Genomic DNA, 20,137 nt, shown 5'->3' with positions numbered 1-20,137 from the left:
TTCAAGAAGAATCAGAAGCTAAAACCTTCCATGCCTAGTCAGAAATAAAACTGGATGATGGAAAGAAACTTGAACGTAATTTAGAAAATACAAGAGGCCCAACTATTAATGGCTCTATTAGGACTGAACGCTTAGCATGCCATTATGGTGTTTATTCGTTAGCTGAGATGATAGTATTTGGGATTTGTGAGATCAAGGTTTTCAGTGTTGCTGGATGTACTGGGTGGTTCTGGGTCAGCTTGACACAAATTAGAATCATCAGAGAAAGAAACCATGAGAAAATGACTCCATGAGATCCAGCTGTAAGGCATTTTCTCAATTAGTAATCAATGGGGAAGGGCTCAACCCATTTTGGATGGGCCATCACTGGTCTGGTGGTCTTAGGTTCTGTTCTGTAAGAAAACAAGCTGAACAAGCCATGAGAAACAAGCCAGTCAGCAGCACTCCTCCATTCGCCTCTTCATCAACTCTCAACCTCCAGGTTCCTGCCGTGTTTGAGTTCCTTTAGTGATGAGCAGCAATGTGGAAGTGTAAGCTAAGTAAACCCTTTCTTCCCCAACTTGGTTTTTAGTTATGGTGTTTCCTTGCAGCAATAGAAACCCCAACTGAGACACTGAACAAGATAGGTTTTTTCTGGTTTTTTGTTTTTGTTTTTGGCACTTTTCTTATAACTTAAAATAATTTGAGGCTTGAGAGATGGCTTACTGGCTAAAAGCACTTAATACCTTTCCAGTGGACCCAAGTTTAGTTCCCAGAACACCATGTCAGGTGGCTCACAACTACCTGTGACTTCCATACCAAGGAATTGAATACCATCTTCTTGACTCCTTAGGCACATAAATAAAAATAAGTATTTAAAAAATAAGTGAATTCCTTGAAGAAGATTTAATTGGTGACTATATGAAAATGTCTGCCTTCCTTTCTGAAAGACTCATGCTGATGTCCCAGTTACTGTTCCACTCATACAGTGAAGCAGAGGAGCTCACTGAGATGACATGCTTCCAGATGGGATAAAACAATGAATGAACTCTGCTCATTCTGAAAATATACTTTCCCTAATGAGGAATACATATTTCTAAAGTATGGGCAATTTACAGGGTAATGGTGGCACACACCTTTAATTCTAGAAATCAGGAGAAAGAGGTTAGGTAAATCTCTGGCCAGCCTAGTCTACAGCTTGAGAGTGTGTGTGTGTGTGTGTATATATATACATACATACATACTTGGGTATATATCCATGGAAATTATAATATGTGACATTTGTTTGTACTAAGTAATATTCTTAGCATGGAGGACCTTACTGTACAGGACAATAATCCCTGTCCTGCTACAGTTACCAGCACAATTTATAATATGGTCATTAAAAAGAAAATTCTATTTCTAAACTCAAAATTGTCATCTGCAAATGTGAATGACTAAGAACATGTTAATAGCATCTTAAACCTTTCATGTTTTTGTCCTTGCTAAACTGAGATAGAATATTGTCTTTTACTTATCAGTTTTTATTAATCTTATCAACAAACACCATAAAGAATTAAACAGCATATGGATGTCAGTTATATTCAATTAGTTAAATCACACAGAATGCAAAAATTTACCAAAATAATATTTTCCTGTAGAGTGTAAGAAAAGTACACCTGGGCTGGTGAGATGGCTCAGTGGGTAAGAACACTGACTGCTCTTCCGAAGGTCCTGAGTTCAAATCCCAGCAACCACATGGTGGCTCATAACCATCTGTAACGAGATCTGACACCCTCTTCTGGTGTGTCTAAAGACAGCTACAGTGTACTTACATATAATAATAAATAAATCTTTAAAAAAAAATGTACACCTAACTCATCCTTTTCAAAACTAAAACAATTCACTAAAGTAAGTTTCAGCCAGGCAGTGGTGGCACACACCTTTAATCCTAGCACTCAAAGGCTTTTCAGATTTATTTATTTTATGTATATGAGTACACTGTAGCTATACTGATGGTTGTGAGCCATCATGTGGTTGCTGGGACCTCTCTTCACTCCAGTTGGCTCCACTTGCTCCGGTGTACACTGTAGCTGTCTTCAGACACTCCAGAGGGCGTCAGATCTCATTACAGATGGTTGGGAGCCACCATGTGGTTGCTGGGATTTGAACTCCGGACCTTCGGAAGAGCAGTCAGTGCTCTTAAAGGCTGAGCCATCTCTCCAGCACAAGATTTATTTATTTATTTATTTATTTATTTTTATGGAAGCCACCAGTTCTACAGAAATGAGAGGATAGATGCTAACAAAACAGGAATTCCTTCTTAAGACTCCCTTGCTTTTGGACCAATACCATAGTCTTTGACCTAAACATTACTAAAAGAATTCTACTTCTCATAAGTTTTTGAGGTACTCTTTAAAAAGGTTGAGGGTTTTTTTTCTTCCCCACAATTTAAATTTCACAAATTTGAGCCACCCTTACGAATGTTATTACCAAGTTTTTCATTGTTAAGGTGGTACAGTAAGACTTCTGTCAGTATGAACAGTAGGCCTTATTACTATGCCACAAGACTGGCCACAATCTTGGGCATACACACAGTCTTTGAGATATGGCTTCTCTTCCCCCAACCCCCACCCCCCTTTTTTTTTCCCAAGGCAGGGTTTCTCCATGTAGCCTTGGTTGTCCTGGAACTCACAGAGCTATACACCCGACCCCACCCCCACCCTGTCCCACCTCACCCAGTGCTGGGATTAAAGGTGTGTGCTACCACCCCTGGGCTACAGCTGCCTCCTTTTCAATGTTTGTTTATTTTGTGTTGGTTTAGCCTTTCCTTCTTTCTCCCCTCCCACTCCCTCTGCTCCTTTCAACAGATTTGCACCACAGTGTTTCAATAACAAGGCTGATGACTTGAGTATGAAAGCTGTGAATCAGGATGCCAGGCAAACAGATGGATGACATTCTAGTTAAATGATCAGGTAACATCACAGCATGCGGAATGCAGCACAAATATGTCCATCACATTTACTTTTTTTTTTCTTGATGCTCAGAGGTCCCACATTGTCTCCAGTCCCTTCATTGTATTTTCTCTGAGCCCATCTCAGGGAACTTTTTGATCTCCAGTAGCATCAATCATTGTGTTACCTCCCAGATCTTCTATGCTGAAGGCATGCAACCCCTTGGGGTTGTCTTTCTGGACCTGAAGGTCCACCATAGCTTTGTTGGTACAGTAAAACTTCTAAGAACTTAAATTCTTTAATGTAGAACTTGTTGTAAGCCAGGGTAACCAAGTGCTGCTGTCAAGGGAGCAATGGTAATGACTGCAGTCCACTCAACTTGCACTGTTGAGTAAGAGATGAGAGCCACATTTACCAGGAAACTTTTTCCAATGTTGTACTGTACCTCTGTACCTAGATATGACCAAAATAAACTGCCTGGTGTCAGGCTCAAGTTTGAACCAACACAGGCTCACTAAATCCTGCTGAACTGGATCTCCTCCTCGCCTCACATGGATGGTTACTCTACCAGCCCTGGTATTTGCAGGGACCCCCACAAAAGTGTAAGCCAAATAAACTCCTCCCCAATTGGCTTTTGGTCATGGTGTTTCATGGTAGCCATAGTAACCCTACCTAAGAAAAATTTTTAAAATATGTTCTTGAATGACTTGCATACTTTGAAGTGCATACACATAACAGCTTTTCACTCAACTACAAGCAAGCACTAGGAGCCTTTTGATGAAGTACTTTCTCCTTTAGGTGTTATCCTAGTGTTTAACACAAATAAAACACAAGAGAGAAAGTTATGTGCATTTTGTTGTTGTTTTGTTTTGTTTTTCGAGACAGGGTTTCTCTGTGTAGCTCTGGCTGTCCTGGAACTCACTCTGTAGACCAGGCTGGCCTTGAACTCAGAAATCCGCCTGCCTCTGCCTCCCAAGTGCTGAAGTTATGTGTACTTTATTGTTCCAGTGTTTTCCACCAGATGCAGACATTGTATGATTGATGAGTTTGGCACAATACTGTATGTATAGTAGTATTAGAAACTTTTCATAGAACTTATATTTAAGTGAAGCAAACCTTGGGTTTTTTTGTTTGTTTTATTGGTTTTTTTTTGTTTGTTTGTTTGTTTGTTTGTTTTGTTTTTCGAGACAGGGTTTCTCTGTATAGCCCTGGCTGTCCTGGAACTCACTTTGTAGACCAGGCTGGCCTCGAACTCAGAAATCCGCCTGCCTCTGCCTCCCAAGTGCTGGGATTAAAGGCGTGCGCCACCACCACCCGGCTTGAAACCTGGTTTTATGATGATATATGTCTATACAGAAGGATCATCTGCTGAGGAGTACAATCATAGTCATAGAGGGCTTACTTTGTATGCATGAGGGTTCAATCACTGACTGGTGGTTTCAATAGGTGTGGCTCCCAATAGACTCATGTGTTTGAACGCTTGGCCCATAGGGAGTAGGGACTACTAGGAGGTGTGGCCTTGTTTGAGGAAGCATGTCCCTATGGAGGTGGGCTTTGAAGTCTCCTATGCTCAAGCTATGCTCAGGGTGATACAGTTTCCTTCTGTTGTCTAAGGATCAAGATTTAGAACTCTTGGCTTTTCCAGCACCTTGTCCATCTGGATACTACCATGCTGACCACTGTGATGATAATGAACTAAATCTCTGAAACTGTAAGCCAGCCACAATTAAATGTTTTCCTTATAAAAACATGACATTGCCATGGTCATGGTGTCTCCTTATAGCAATAGAACTCTAAGGCACTGACACTGCAGAGAAGCAAAAGGCAAGGGAGAAAACAAGGCCCTGGAGAAGAGAGGGGTTTGAAAGCAAGTGACCCATGATCATTATCATTAATAACAGTTACTGAATGCCTACCACATGCCGGGCAACATAATGAGAACTTTGTCTCCTTTAACCACCTCCTCATAGGCCTGTGAGGGGAGCTACTTTTTTTTGTCCCTAGTTAATAGATAAAAATTAAAACACAGAAATGTCTCAATTAAGTCACATAGCTAATAAATGACTAAACTAGGATTAGACACAGTCCAAGTCCAGAGCCCATTTCTAAAAACTATGAGGGTTCATGGCAAAAGAAGCAAGGGCCAGAGCACAAAGTCCAGTGCTGATTTAAGAGAAGAGGCACTGTGGCTTTAAGCACTGCTCGAGGAACCCAAAGTTACACAGTACAGATCTGACAGACAGCCCCCGATATGGAATGTCCAAAGAACAGTGTCACTTCTGAGATGGTGCTGGCATGGTGGTAATTTCTGATTTGGGTGTTTTACTCATCCCAAGGACTTGAGGGCTTTTTATCCTTTCAAAGACATAACATTCACTTTTTTCTCCAGAGGCCGGTGTTCTAGTGCTGACCAGATGAAAGCCTTCCTTTAATAAAGTGTCCACCAGTAGGCCCAAGACATTTGTTCCGTTGGCCAATTTTCGATTATCAGGCTTTATGGAAATGTACCTGAGGCATAAAAGAAGTAATCAATTACAAAGCATTCCTTTAATAACAAAACTACACATAGAAATTATTCACACCCTCAAATAAAGGCATCCTACCTTTCTCTTCTGTTTTCGTTGTTGGTTTTTTTGTTTCGTTTTGTTTTGTTTGAGAGAGTTATACTGTGTACCATGATTGCCTCAAATTCATGATCCTTCTGCCTCAAACAAAATGCTAGTATTACAGATGTGCACCCCAGGCTTGGCAACACCTTTTTTTGTTTGTTTTTTTTATACAGTCTTTGTATCCCAGGCTGGACTTCATTTCATAGACCATACTGGCTTCTTTTTGTTTGTTTGTTTTGTTTTGTTTTTTGTGACAGGGTTTCTCTGTATAGCCCTGGCTGTCCTAGAACTCACTCTGTAGACCAGACTGGCCTCGAACTCAGAAATCCGCCTGCCTCTGCCTCGCAAGTGCTGGGATTAAAGGTGTGAGCCACCACCATGCCCAGCCTATGCTGGCTTCAGAGTCACCTTCAGATTTGCCTGCCTCTCCTTCCCAAGTGCTAGGATTAAAGACTTAGGCCATCCTGCCTTGCCTGGCTCATGATCTTTTTTTAAAAACAGATTTTCTTTTGAGTCTTCATTTTCAAATTTAAATCAGTAACTGAATATTACCATGCTTCCGACTCACCTCAATTACATTTAAGAATATAGTTGAAAATGTCAGCTTTTTCATTGAAATTTTCTGGATTGGTCAACTTGGTCAAAGAATTAAACTTTTTTGTTGTTGTTGTTAATATAGAGTAACACATTTCCAGTTTTTCATTTCTCTTTAACCCAATTTGACTAAATTGATTTGTTTCTGCTAACACTGTATTTTTATAATTTTCCACGAACTCTAATCATTCATTAGTACTGCCATTGTAATTTGAGATTTATTCCTGTCAACCAGTCTTTTCAGGTTAAAATCTGAAGGTACAAAATGCTAAGGCTCCAATTTATTGCTATCTTTTCATCAATAGCTACCTGTTATTGAAGAGAAAATATAGTAGTCAAAATCTGATTGAAAATGCAAAACCCTTTACCTACCCACTAAGTATTCTACAATGTCAGCACATATACCCACGTTTGCTTTAATGATGGCATTATAGCACAGAAAGTATCTGTCATCAAGGATATTTTTGTGACTTCCCACTGTTCTAAAACTGTGAAATGAGGCTTAGGTTAGTGTCAGGTAGACACTCTATAGTTTCAAGGGGGTAAAACAATGTTTGAGCACAGCCCTAGCCATGAACTGAGGGCATGGCTGAAATGGTGACTACTAGAGGCCAAGTTCAGAAACTTTTTACTGGCAAAGAAAACAACAACCAGCTAAAAATTATCAAGCTACAAAGCACATTTCAAGCAAGGTTTATTGTGTTTGGTACAAAATTTTAACAGTAGTAAAGCACTTCATCTTCCAAGTTCAGACGTAAATTCTACAACCTAGAAACATTTGTCAGAAAGTCGCAGCCTATCATAGGAGGACTAGGATACAAATAGCAAGTAGTAGGTACTTACAAAAAAGTAGAATGTTCTTACAATAACTCACTGAGCTAAAACTACTGTATCTGATTCCCTCTGAGGTCAAATTGAAAAGGATCTCATACATATAAGAAATGGATGAACTAAAGAAAAGGAGAATGGGAGCTTGCATTTCTAGTGCTGCAGATAGAGCCCAAGGCTTCGCAGTGCACCCCAGGCAAGGGACTCTCCCACTAAGCACTATCACCACACCTCCCCCCCCCTCCCCCACACCTTAGTTTTTTAAAAAAATTTAAGGGCAACTATGCTTTTTCATCTAGTTTAAAAAAGGAGAGATCAGAAAATGGCTACAGAAGAAACTCTAGAATCCTGAGGCCATAACTTGAACTAAAGTGTATTGTCACATGGATGGGCATCTAAAGTATATTGTCACATGGATGGACATCTAAAGTATATTGTCTCATGGATAGACATCTAAAGTATATTGTCTCATGGATGGACATCTAAAGTATATTGTCACATGAATGGACATCTAAAGATACAAACCAAGAACCCGAGAGACCTACCAACACACTGAAGCCAGCCAGGCTTATTCTATCACATCCACCATCTAAAACATCTGAACAAACAAGACCAAAAACTAGCTAAGATAAGTCATGGCCAACTAGTCATATACTCAATCACCATTCATGTTCATGTCAATTTTGGGAGAGGGGTGTCGAGACAGGGTTTCTCTGTGAAGCCCTGGCTGTCCTGGAACTCACTCTGTAGACCAGGCTGGCCTCGAACTCAGAAATCCACATGTCTCTGCCTCCCAAGTGCTGGGATTAAAGGAGTGCGCCACCACTGCCTGGCTTGTTCATGTCATTTTATAGATTCTATATCTATCCTGAAACTGGCACTCTGTAAATTAAACTCCAGAAGAAACTTCAAACTTCAAACAACCAAAAATCCCACCACAAGCTGGGTGAGGGCTATAATCTCATACTCAGAAGGCAGATGCAGGAGGATGACACTCAAGGCCAACCAGGGCTAGGAGACCCATCTCAAAAAATTACCTGTTATGAAAATTTAATGTCTCTTTTTAAGATTGAGTTGAAAATAAATAAGTCTTCGCTGTTCCAAACATGTAACAAAAAGCTAGGAGTCAAGCCGGGCATGGTGGCACATGTCTTTAATCCCAGCACTCGGGAGGCAGAGGGAGGCGGATTTCTAAGTTCGAGGCCAGCCGGGTCTACAAAGTGAGTTCCAGGACAGCTGGGACTACACAGAGAAACCCTGCCTCAAAAAAACCAAAAAAAAAAAAAAAAAAAAATCAGAAGAAGAAGGTCAGGAGTCACTTGGTACAGTATATATGCAATGATCCACCCTCAGTTTCTAATCTTGTTTCTGAAGATAATTTATTATTTCCAAGACATCTTTTCACCTATATGTGTCTTTATTATTATTCCTCTTACTTAAGTATTTCCTCCCCAGTGAAAATAAAGAACAAAATTTAAAAGTTTGGTAAAAGGATCTTTTTCTTCATGGTCTATTTGATTGGTACTCATTTCCAAAATGTTTCAATTTATTTGGAAGACCAAGAAATAAGGAAGTGTATACACTTAGGTACACTGCCCACTGTCCTCTAGTTGGTAGCTGAGACTAAGGGGCATCCTGTGGAGGAAGGCTCTCCCTGATGGCTACTGTACAGGCTAAAATGTGTCTCTCTTCCAAAAGTGACTTGCTTTTAAATACTCTAAATAATGAATGCATGAAAACTATTTTCCTTCTAAAAATTAAAACCAACTTTCACAGTTGATAATAATGGTACACAGCACTAAGACATTTTTAACAGGGGGTGAGGTAGTGTGTCTCTGACTACAGGGCAGAAATCAACCTTTGATTCCAGCAGAGGCAGGTGTGGCGGTGGTCCTCACCTGCATAAAAATATTCTTCTCCACTGAAGAAAAGCAGCAAACTGAATCATTCTAAACCATTCCTTAGCAATGGAATATAATCCACAGAATCAGTTTCGGTTGTAACCACACAGAGCAGTTTCTAGTTTCCCTGGGCAGGGCTGGTTTATTACCTGTTCAACAGTACCTTAGTCTGTAAGTGTCCACGTTTAGAAAATGACTACTTGTTCTATTGAACATTAGTCTAAACTTTTTTTTTTCTTTTGCCAAGAGGAGTTTTAATTAGGCATAAAGAATTTTCAATTTGGAGAGAAAATGTCAGAAAACTGGAATAGAGGAGATGCTTCAGCATTCAAAATACCTGACTCCAGCTTGGTTCTCAGCAGTGCCATCGGAGCCACAGTGGAAAAGCAGATCGTGGTGAGAAGGTCTTTGTGGAGGTAAAGCCAGAGGGGAGTTCCTGTTCCCGGGCAGTGCTGTGGGTCGCTCCACAAACATTGTAATCCTCCCACTTAGCATCTCGATTGTTTTGCTGCAAGAGCCAAACACTCTGAAGAAGGCTTGAGTATTTTGGTTTAGGAAATGGACCTCCATGACAGCAGATCTTGATTGGAGCAGGGATTGGCTTAAGAGATCAACAAGAGAATCAAGTTCATAGAAAAGAGCCTCTCTCTGAAGCCTATGATGGTCTGAAAAGTCCGAGGGTAACAGAAGCTCATGATTTCTCAAAAAATCTAAAATGAAACTAAATAAAGCACCATCTCTGTCCACAAAAATCTGGCCATCAACTGTCTTGAACTCTTGGTCTCTGCCATCTAACATGCCTGCCAAGCGAGAGGCAGGGAACTGCTTGAGGGTAGAGAGCCTCATTGTGAATATCCTCCCTCCCACATTCAAAGTGACTAGGTCCTGACCACTCATCCTGCCTAGCTTCACACTAGTGGCTACAGACCAATAACACAGACTCATAAAAACTCTCTAACTCAACCTGCTACCATCCACGCTTTATATGATTAGGAAACAGGGGAGTGGAGATAGAAAACTAGATGTAAATTCCAAGGTAACTATTGTCAAGACAAATAGTGTATCCATAGCTGTGTTTGCAAGTGTGAGTTGCTTGGGAACTTGAAGTATGTAAATTGAAAGAGCAGCAAGTGAAACAGAATGTCAGTATATCTCATGTTTTCAAATAGATCCCTTTCTTCCTGTCTCCTGCTGTCTCCAGCACTGAAGAAATCATTCTCCATTGAAACCCTAAAGTAAACCAGTATTTCAATGTAATCAGGAGCAGAAAACCACTCTCTCTGCAGACATTTGCCACGCCCTTGTGGCCAAGATAAAATTTATAGAAAACACTATCTGGTTTTAGAACCCCCTTAGTAATTTAATAGCTAGATCGTGACTCATGTTAAGAATGCGCAGCACCATCTCATGGCTGGTTGGGTACAGCAGACACTTTCCTGGGCCAGCTTCTCATCCCTCTTCTCCACCAAAACTGAAGGATGAGGCCCAGATTTGGCTAAAATCCATTTCACTCCGTGGGCCTTCAAGAGCCTATTCTATTCATGAGAAAAACAAGGCTGACTAAAAGCAGTTAAGGGTGGGTTATTTTGTTTTCATTTGACTTCTAAGCAAGGAGAGAAGAGTCAGTACTTCTGTCCTGTGAGCATCATTCTCTCTCTTAGTGAGCAGAGAGGATAGCATCAGCCTCACCTGGTGGCTAACAAATGGTCTCTTCTATTAACACAGATTGTCAGGGTAGTCTTACTACACTTGAATTTCTGCAGGAATAGTCAACTGGGTTGCTTATACAGTTAAGGTGACACTTTGCAACACAATCCCAACATTAGGTACCAGTTAAAAGATGGCTTTCCCAACTCCTGCCCTTCCCACATGCGCAGCTTATGCACATTAAAGTGTACTTTAGTGAAAAATTCACAAGGACAAAGGTCATTGTGATTCCAATACTTGTGAGACTCTACTAGATGAAGCTTGTCAAAAATAGAAGAGGGAAAGATATACAAGATACTGTCACAAGAAATTAATAACTCCTCTAAAACCAACTTGGGAATCCAATGTTTTATGGTCTTTCCTTGTTTTAAAATTTTCAGTCAGAAGAGCATCTTTGCCTTCACAGTACACTTGCTGACTCAGCACTCCATTACCTGCATCCACGATTTGGTGTTAGCTCAGGTGTGCTCTAACTCACAGATGTAGTGTGAACTCACATACTCTATGTTACAGAGGTGGTGTTAGCTCAGGTGTGCTCTCACCTCACTTGCTGGCTCTCTTGCTTATTTCTTGTCGTAGTTGGTTTCAAAGTTCCAGACTTAAGGGATCACCAATGAGATACAGACACACCCCCTTCCTCTTATCACAGCACAAACTCAGCCAATTTAGAGAAACAATATTTATTTTAAAACTGTCTTTAAGAAGGAAGGGAAGGTTTAGGACTACTAAACTTCAAATGACATTAAAGAAATATTTTAAAAAGAAATAGACTGAAATCTTGATCAGATCTGAATTATTCCTGTGTTCTCCAACAATCCCATCAAGAAGCAGAACTGTGTAATTGATAGACTTTATAATAGTTTGTATTTGCATATAAATTCTGCTACATTGTTCAGTGCCACCAAACTAACATTTTTTACTCTTTCACCCAAAATGAAAAACCCATCTGTCATCTGTTCCCAGTAAAAAACCGATTGTTCTATAAAATCAGCTGATTTAGTCAGGTAAGAATTGAAGCTTGAAAGATAGTCTTTCCAAGTTGCCAATTCATCAAGTGGAGACCACTCCAGGAATACAGTGGGGCCAAAGAATATGAGGAGACCCAGTAAAACTACCATCATGAGCAGCAGATAGGGGTACCAGGGAATCTTGCTAGTGAGCACACCTGTGTCTTGAGGCAAAGACAGTTTATCCACATCAACTAGTTTAATGTCTCCCCACTGACTGGTATCAAAGTTCTTCATTAAAGGGCTTGTGGGCAAATTAGAATGTGGCAAAGGAGTTTCCTTGATTACTTTGATTTTCTCCCTGAACTCTTGCATCTGTTGCAAAAATATAATAGGTTCTGAGACATCTTTGAAAGCCTCAGCAATGTTGAAGGCCATCCGCTGCTCCTGTAGAATAGTGTTGATTTTGTTGATCTCCGGGTCATAGGTCTGCATAACTGCAAGCTTCATAGTTTCAAAGTCAGACAGGATTTCATTCTTCTTTTGATCCAAGGTGTGCTGTAACTTCTCAAAAAACTCCTTTACTTTATCTGAATCCTTCGTGAGTAACTGGAGGGCTTTCCTCTTGTTTGTTTCTAAAGTATCCAAGCGGGAAAGAGCATCTCCCCGGCGCCAAGTCTCAAAACTCTGAAAGAGGGACTCAAAGGCATTCCTTTCTCGAGCGTAGGCATCTTCAATAGAGGAGAAGACATGCTTGGTGTGTTCGCCTCGAGTAGCACAGATCCCACAAATCAGCTGCATATCAGTTACACAGAAAATGTTGAGAGGCTGCCCCAAATGTCCTTTACACACTGGCATTTTGGGAGAAATCTTGATTTTGTTGTATTTCTCCACGATACCCTTTAGGGAGTAATTGACCTGCAGACTATTGACTCCAGTAGCTGAGGTTTCCTTACGGCAGGTAGGACACTTGAATGGAGATGGTCTCCACAGGGAATTCCTCACATTCCCCTCTAAGAGCCCTTCTAAGCATTTTTTGCAGAAGTTGTGTGAGCAGGGCAACACTCGGGGGTCATCAAACAAACTGCAGCAAATTGGGCACGTGAGGTCTTCCTCAAGCAGCTCCATCACATCCTGCCACCGAGAAAGAAACGTTTAGTTCTGGTGAGCCACTCTGGAATCAGTAGAAAACATCCTCTTTCCCAATAAAATGATCTCCTCCTGAAACAACCGAAGAATATATGGGAGACACTTGGGGAAGGCCTGGATGCTGAGGCACATTTAACTCACTGGGACAAGAGCACTCCTGCACACAAGGCCTTTGTGACAGCCTCCCAACAACAGCCTTTGCTGAAACAGGGTTAGGCCTGGGACAACCGCAAACTGAGCCAACGGGACCCAACATTGTTTTAAAACAGAGCTGACTACTAGAAGTCGGAAACAAAGAGTCTCACTGTCTGTGACAGAATGGGCTCTTTACTTCGGGCCCACAAATATGAAATGGTATGCTACTTAAAGACAGAAGCACACATATAAACCCAAGCATGCACTCTCTTCTAGCTTTTACTGGAAACGAGCATATTTTTTATTTCAAAGACAAGATTACAATTTATCCACATCAACTAGTTTAATGTCCTCCCACAAACTGGTATCAAAGGGCTTGTGGGCAAATCAGAGGGTGGAAAGGAGTGGCCTTGACCACTTTGATTCATAGTGTAAGAAGCACAAGAGTTGTAGGGCAACCTTGACTAGAGAATTAAATGAGGTAGATTTTCACTGTTGATGCCTGGGAGAATTTTTATATTTCTATTGGTTGGTTGTAACAATCAAACTCATCCTATCTCTTCTATGTTACATCTCTCTCTCGGGCAGAAACCTATGTGTTCCTCTTCCAGAGAGCTAGTGAAGCCAAAAGCATTCTCATAATGATGGGCTACACCGACTGACATTTACCAACTGTGTCAAAGCTACAGAAGCTAGGTAGACACTGCTGGAACTTTAACGGGAATCAAACAAGTCTATAAGAAGCACTGAGCTGTGCCACTACCCAATCAGTGTTCTTCCAGAGCACACAAACGGAAGGGGGAGGAGCTTTCCAATGAGAACTGTTGTGTGATTAATCAAAGAGGCTGACTAAAGCACACACCTATAATCCCAATACTCAGAAAGACAGAGAAAGAAGGATATCAGCGCAAGGCCAACAAGGCTTCAAAGCAAGTACCAACCCAGTCTGGATCATGAGACCCCATTTCAGAAACAAATAATAAAAGCTTGATGAAGCTGCAAAAATTACTCATTTTATCAAATCCTTGTTCTTGAATACTTAACTATACACAAAGGCACTTGTGTGGCCAGTGGGTGCGGTCAGAAAGGAGTACAGGCTCACGTGACTCCGCTACAAGCTGAGACAGCTGCTGTTATTAGGAAAACAATGGAAGCCAGCAGTATGTAGATTTAGGTAGCTGACAAATCCTGAAAATGAATAAAATGAGCTGGGTACTTCCAGGAACACAATACTTCTGGACCATGAAAAGGGAAAAGGCTGGGTTTTTATGTTAAAATTTAAATTTTTGCAAAATGTACTTATAATCTTCCCATTAAAGATGCTGATAAATAGTAAAGTTAACAAATGCGAGGGTTATTGGGGATTATATAATGAAATATGTCAATGTTTGGCGGTCTCGGTAATAATGTTATAAATCATAGAGAGAAGACTTGTTTAAAATATAGTGTGGCTCAGTGGGAGAGCACTTGTCAAGACCCTGAGTTCAATTCCCAATACTGCAGAAATAAAAAATAAGTATGATCTCATACGCTACTGTATGACAAAAATACTATTTGTTGAGATTTGGTTACAGTATTGAAGAAGAACAACAAATTATCTCAAAACATTTCTACTCCCTTTATCAACTACAAATCTGTGTAACACCAGATTTTTCTTGTGCGTGTATCAAAATAATTAGAACAGTTATTTTCAATCAAACAAAATACCCAGAGCTGGTAACAGCTCAAAAGCTGTTAGCAAGCACCCTTGACATGCCCTAGGCTAACCACCAGTGCAGCATTCCCAAGTCCCCCAAAGACAGAAAGCTGTCAATCTAAAAAGAATGCCGCCTTTTTCAAAGTAGGGGAGCTATTTTTACTAAATTATTTTTTTGGTAACATACAATGACTTTTATCAGTGTTGCTTTAAATGAGTTTAACATGTTTTAGAGACCTCAGATTTCATTTCTAATATAGTACTAATGTATATTTATATATGTAGTATATTATATATAGTACTCAATTCAAATTTGCTAATGTACCTTAACCTCTAAGACCTCCAAAATCAGTAATAAGTATTTCTCTATTCAGGTGACTGAGGGATACAAAAATATTACCAAAATAACAAACTAGGATGGAATACTTGGCACTCTACTGGCCATCAGACAACCATCTGTGGTTGGAGTTAGGGATTAAGCTCAGCAGTGCACACGATGAGCAGAGCATACCACTGAGCAGTGCACATGCCCAGGCACACTAATTCTCTCTGTGGCATGTGTGTGCAGTGCATGTACACTGCCTGCAGAAGGCTGAGGCCAGCACTGGTGTCTTTCCTCAGTCTTCTCCACCTTTCCTTGTTTGCAGTGGGATCGCTTGCTGACTCAGCTATGCTTTCTTTTCTTTTTTTTTTTTTTTTTTTTCGAGACAGGGTTTCTCTGTATAGCTCTGGCTGTCCTGGAACTCACTTTGTAGACCAGGCTGGCCTCGAACTCAGAAATCCGCCTGCCTCTGCCTCCCAAGTGCTGGGATCAAAGGCGTGCGCCACCACCGCCCGGCTCAGCTATGCTTTCTTGTTGTTTTCTTGAGACAGGGTTTTTCTGTGTAGCCCTGGCTGTCCTGGAACTCACTTTGTAGACTAGGCTGGCCTGAAACTCAAAGATCAACCTGCCTCTGCCTCCCTAGTGCTGGGATGAAGAGCGTGTACCACTGACACCCAACTTGAAAGGGATTGTCAGGTGTTCTTCTAAACAGAGTGTATATGGCTGCACATGGTGGCACATGTCTTTAATCCCAGCACTTGGGAGGAAGACTGATAACCTGAACTTGGTCTACATAGCCACCCTGTCTTAAAAAAAAAAGTAAAAATGGTGTGTGGGGGTGTGGGGGGTGTATATACCAGTCATGTGCGCACATGTGGGCACCCACCCATCCACCCACCTACACACACACACACACACACACACACACACACACGCACAAGCACACACACAAGTTTGTACAAACAGATCCTGGTTTCTAAAACACTCCGCCTCTCCACATATGTCCTCACCTTAGCAAACACTGAACAGGTCTCATTGTTACAGTTTTCGCCTGGACTTAAAAAGTAAACCAACTTAAGTCAGTTACTAGAAGCACGCATCACGTATCTTGAGAACAAAGGGGCAGGAATAAAATGTAAGTTCTGGGCTTAAACCCAAAGTAGCTAACCAACCCCCCAACTTCCGGAGGAAAAACATGGGGCCTGACTCTCCTTGCCCTTCTATCACCAAAGAACAGACCTTGAATTTGCAAACTTCTAGGATTCAAAACTACCCAGAAAGTAAGTCAAAAACTTAGTATTCTAACCCAGGCATCGTGGCAGACACCTTAAGCCAAACCCAGCACTCTGAATGCAGAGGAAGGCAGATAGTTGTGTTAGTTCAAGGCCAGCCTGGTCTAACTAGGAAACTGTCACAAAAAGGAAAAGGGGGAAAAAAAGATGATTTTCCTATGTTAGGAGCTGAGAATATGCTAATGGCAGAGGTGTACTTAGCATGCTAAAGGCACTGGGATATATTCCCAAAACAAAGTTATTCACAAAACAAAGTTTACTCCATAGAGTTCTAAAAATCTCTTATAGTTTTCACAAATATGTTTTATCTTTTATAAAATGAGGATCTTTACAATACTATCTTCATATTACTTGAAAATAAATACAACTAGGGTACCAGAAACAAGGAAGCATGAACTGGGGTGGGTCAGATACCCTTTCACTTTTGCACAGAGCAGGGCTGAGGTTGCAGCTCACTGAAAGCACTTGCCCAGTGTGAGCAATTTCCAGACCTACCAGAAAATACACGGATGGAAAGAACAGTTAGGAAGGAAGGCTGAAGACATGGGTCTTCTGGGCCTGGACCTGTTACTTTCAGTGTAAAACACTGACCAAAATCAACTGACACTTGAAGGTTACAATCCATCACTGAGGTAAGTCAGGGCAGGAACTCAAGGCAAAACAAACTGCTCACTATTCCCCACAACAATGCCTTCCACCATGGATCCCACTCCCAACCAGAAAGTGCAGCAGACACCATCAAGAATGTGGATGGCTGCCTGTCTATAATGGGCTCCTGCTTAGCTGGTTCATCAGCCTAAAGATAGAGCTGCCCACAGTGTGCCCAGTGTAAATGAAGGCATATCCACAGACCAATCTGAAAAACAATTACTCAGTTCAGATTGTTTTCAGGTGATATTAGGCTGTGTGAAACTGGTGCTTAGCATTAAATAGGGCAGAGGTGTAATTCCCGGGTAGACTGTGATAGCATACTCCAAGGTGTAATTTAAAGCAAAAAAAAAAGGGGGGGGGCATAATTGATTAACAGCCCCATTGAGTCCTAGCACAAAGAATGCCTATATATTGACATTCTGTTTTAAAAGCACTCCTCATACAAATGTCTAGAAAGCTGCAGGAATCTACAGCCCTGTTCTACAGTCCCAGTAGCTGGATAACTAAGACAAACCACACAGAAGAAATGCTGCTGGATCCCTTTGATTCCTTTAGAGCATACTTTTATTAAATTATCTATAGTAGTTGCCAAAAAAAAAAAAAAGAATGGCAAGCATGGATTTTTGAATCCATGAGTTTTGAAATATGAAAAGAACAAAGGTCACCTATTATTAAAGGAGGTGGTGAAGATATATTTATTCTTTGTATTTCCATCTGGAATGGTCCTAGGACTAATAAAATCGGGTATTTTTCCCCTTCATAAATACCAGAACATAAAGAAAAATAATACGGTTTACCTTTGTTCCAGGCAAGTATATGCTTTTAGCAAGCTTATTATATTTTCTGTGGAGAGAGCCAGTTCGTTTTCCCTCACGTTTTGACGGTAAAACTGGAGAACACTGTAGAGAAAGGAGAAAGAGTGTCACACGCACAGAGCTCATTCTTGGACCCCTCCTGGCCAGGGGGCCTCCCCAGCGGCCCGCGGACCTTCCCGACCGCGACAGTAGCACCGCTGCCGCCAAGCCGTGCCGCCCGTCACCGCCCACGCAGGTGTTCCCCGGCCGCGGGCGCGGGGCCAGCGATTCCGGGCCCCCGGTTCCTACCCGGAGCACACTGCTCACCTCCACCAGCCAACTGGGGCCCGGTTGCGCCGGTGCAAAATGGACACGGCGACCACGCCCTCTGCTTCCCGCTGTCCCGCGCCTGCGCACCGCCTAGGTCGCCCAGCCTCTGGGTAAGTGCTCTGGTGACGCCCACGCGCCGAGTTTGGATTGCTGTATTTTTTTGTTGTTGTTGTTACTTGCATTTTTCAGGAACAACAAATACAAAAACACAGCCCAACCCTTCACACCACTTTGCCTGCTTTTCAGGACCCAGCGGGCCCGGCGATCTCTAAGTAGAACACCATTGACCCAACTGTATGTACAGAAAGGCACTACTACGGTCCCCCTCAGAGGCAGGAACTTTTAACTGGTTTTAAAATATCTCAAGAAAGAAAGAAAGAATAAAGAAAAGCCAAAATAAAATAAAATATCTCGCCCTGACTTCCTTATTTCCACCTCCTATGCGGAGACCGTGGTTACAGAGGATGAAAAAGATGGTTCCTATCCAAACTTGAAAGCCCGAGGTAAATGCAGGCTGATGTGTGCTGGAGGAGCACGTCTACTCCTGCTTGGGTAGGCCTGGGCCTTTAGGAGAGCAAATTTGGGGAAAGCGCGGTTCCAAGTCATGGAAAAGCCCCTCTTGCCCCCTTCCCCCCATTGCCTGTGGTCCCGGCTAAACCAATCCCTGTAATTTCTAATTTAGTCCTCACGAGAACGTTACAGTGGAACCAAGAGCCTTATCCTCTAAATGAACAGGTTTTCTACAAGGTGGAAAACCAAGCCGCAGCTGTGGAGGGTTTCCTCAAATTCCAAGGGCACGTGTAACCGTTTATGTATACCAATAAAGACACGTGAAACGTAAACTGGGGTAAAAACCTGCTAGCTCGGGGAGGTAGCTTCATTTTCTAAACTATATACAAAATATATACTATTTATAAGCCTAATCCTACAACTAAACTTCCAGCTCTTTAGAAACTTGTCACTCTATGGAGCTAATCTACTTTTCTCTTGAGTTCCTCCAAACCCAGCAGGGCTCCTTAGCGCCCTTTCCTAGATTTCCGTTTTACCTGAGTCCTGCCTGTACTCCACTGTTAGCCCAAACGCAAAGGATGACCCCTATCTCTTAACTGAAGCTCCTTCCATAAAGGCCAAAAAACAAAGGAGTGGGGGCCTCCATCCAACGGCTATAAAAAGAAGCCTCTAGCTCCTCCCCTACACCCTTGGCAGGCTGAACCACTTCACCACCAAGATGGGGGGAGGGGCTCCAAGACAAGTCCGTAGGAGCCAAACCACTTCACCTTTACAGTGGCTCAGGGCCACCCAACCGACACTGCCTCAGGTCAGAGAAAAGACCACAAGACTTCTCCCAAGCAATTTGCCTTAGCGTTCTTACCTAAGGAAGTTTCCTGAGGCACAGCCAAGCTGCTTCTTGTTAGGACACACCTAACTGCAACTGATAACACAATATCTACCTAGGCTTTGATGGTTTGCTAACAGGGTTTTGTTTTGTTTTGTTTTGTTTTTGATTTTTTGAGACAGGATTTCTCTGTATAGCTTTGGCTGTCTTGGAACAGGCAGGCAGATTTCTGAGTTCAAGGCCACCCTGGTCTACAGAGTGAGTTCCAGGACAGCCAGGGCTATACCGAGAAACCCTGTCTCGAAGAAAAAAAAAAAAGATGACTGAATGAGGAGGCTTGGGGTGTGGCTCAATCAGTGGTCGAGTGCTTTCCCATTGATTTCAAAACCCCGGATTGATCAAGCCCAAGAACAATCACACAAAAAGCCTGTAAAAATATAAATGGCTAATAATCACAAGGAAAGCAGTTCTTCCTCACCGATAATCAAATGCCAAGGAAAGCATTGCTATAGGTCATAGCAATTTAAAATGCAGTCATGTGGCAAAGACATGACAGTCACAGTGATAGAGCTGCTGAGTAGGCAGTGTCTGACAGCAGGCATGAAAGAGGGGATAGATATCCATCCTTACAGCCTGGGAGAAGAAACAGGAAAAAGCGGCATAAACTGGGGAAAGAACCTGAATGCCCAGGGCTGGGCGTCGTCCTAACAAGTCCTGAAAAGAACAAGCTGAGCCCTGCCCCACAGTCCATGAGCACCAGGTAACAATGACACACTGTAAATTTCAAAAGGGTGGAGACTATCACAAATCGGACTAGTGTACTTACCCTGATGTCTATACATGTATAAATCAGTGAGGTACTCCAGGAAGACGCATGTACACAGATCTATCCCTTTTTAATTAAATTTTAAAATACAAAAAGAAGAAAAGGAAA

The 20,137-nt window shown here is 41.9% G+C and overlaps 2 protein-coding genes across 6 annotated transcripts; both read right to left on the bottom strand.

The window, feature by feature from the left end:
* Nucleotides 1–5,076: 5,076 nt before the first annotated feature.
* Nucleotides 5,077–10,699, bottom strand: Kcnrg (potassium channel regulator). Its single transcript, XM_021182488.3, has 2 exons — nucleotides 9,182–10,699; nucleotides 5,077–5,420 (listed from the first exon to the last, which is right to left on the bottom strand). The coding sequence occupies exons 1-2, from the start codon at nucleotides 9,787–9,789 to the stop codon at nucleotides 5,186–5,188; spliced, it is 843 nt and encodes a 280-aa protein (XP_021038147.1). The 5' UTR covers nucleotides 9,790–10,699; the 3' UTR covers nucleotides 5,077–5,185.
* Nucleotides 10,700–10,714: 15 nt separating this feature from the next.
* On the bottom strand, nucleotides 10,715–18,958 carry Trim13 (tripartite motif containing 13). Of its 5 annotated transcripts, none has more exons than XM_085828711.1 (3): nucleotides 17,731–17,829; nucleotides 17,541–17,642; nucleotides 10,715–12,719 (listed from the first exon to the last, which is right to left on the bottom strand). In XM_085828711.1, exon 3 carries the CDS (start codon nucleotides 12,624–12,626, stop codon nucleotides 11,403–11,405), a length of 1,224 nt encoding a protein of 407 aa, XP_085684837.1. In that variant the 5' UTR covers nucleotides 12,627–12,719; nucleotides 17,541–17,642; nucleotides 17,731–17,829; the 3' UTR covers nucleotides 10,715–11,402. The 5 variants fall into 5 exon arrangements, with proteins under 5 accessions (XP_085684837.1, XP_021037591.1, XP_021037592.1 ...); XM_021181932.2 differs by lacking the exon at nucleotides 17,731–17,829 and adding an exon at nucleotides 18,914–18,958 and having other exon boundaries at nucleotides 10,716–12,632; XM_021181933.3 differs by lacking the exon at nucleotides 17,731–17,829 and adding an exon at nucleotides 17,865–17,930 and having other exon boundaries at nucleotides 10,716–12,632.
* Nucleotides 18,959–20,137: the final 1,179 nt, after the last annotated feature.

Source organism: Mus caroli, unplaced genomic scaffold (genome assembly GCF_978045245.1).
Source record: "Mus caroli unplaced genomic scaffold, Mus_caroli_1 scaffold_12, whole genome shotgun sequence".
In the NCBI taxonomy this organism is placed as follows: Eukaryota; Metazoa; Chordata; class Mammalia; order Rodentia; family Muridae; genus Mus; species Mus caroli.
This window is presented reverse-complemented; position numbering and strand designations above follow the sequence as displayed.

Bases quoted from the DNA above. Each gene is read 5' to 3' on its own strand.
- Kcnrg (XM_021182488.3), bottom strand. From the start codon at position 9,789: ATGAGTCTGTGTTATTGGTCTGTAGCCACTAGTGTGAAGCTAGGCAGG. The intron at 5,421-9,181 runs GTATTTTGAATG...TTTATGCCTCAG, and splicing joins GAGAACCAAGCTGGAGTCAG to GTACATTTCCATAAAGCCTG.
- Trim13 (XM_021181932.2), bottom strand. From the start codon at position 12,626: ATGGAGCTGCTTGAGGAAGACCTCACGTGCCCAATTTGCTGCAGTTTG.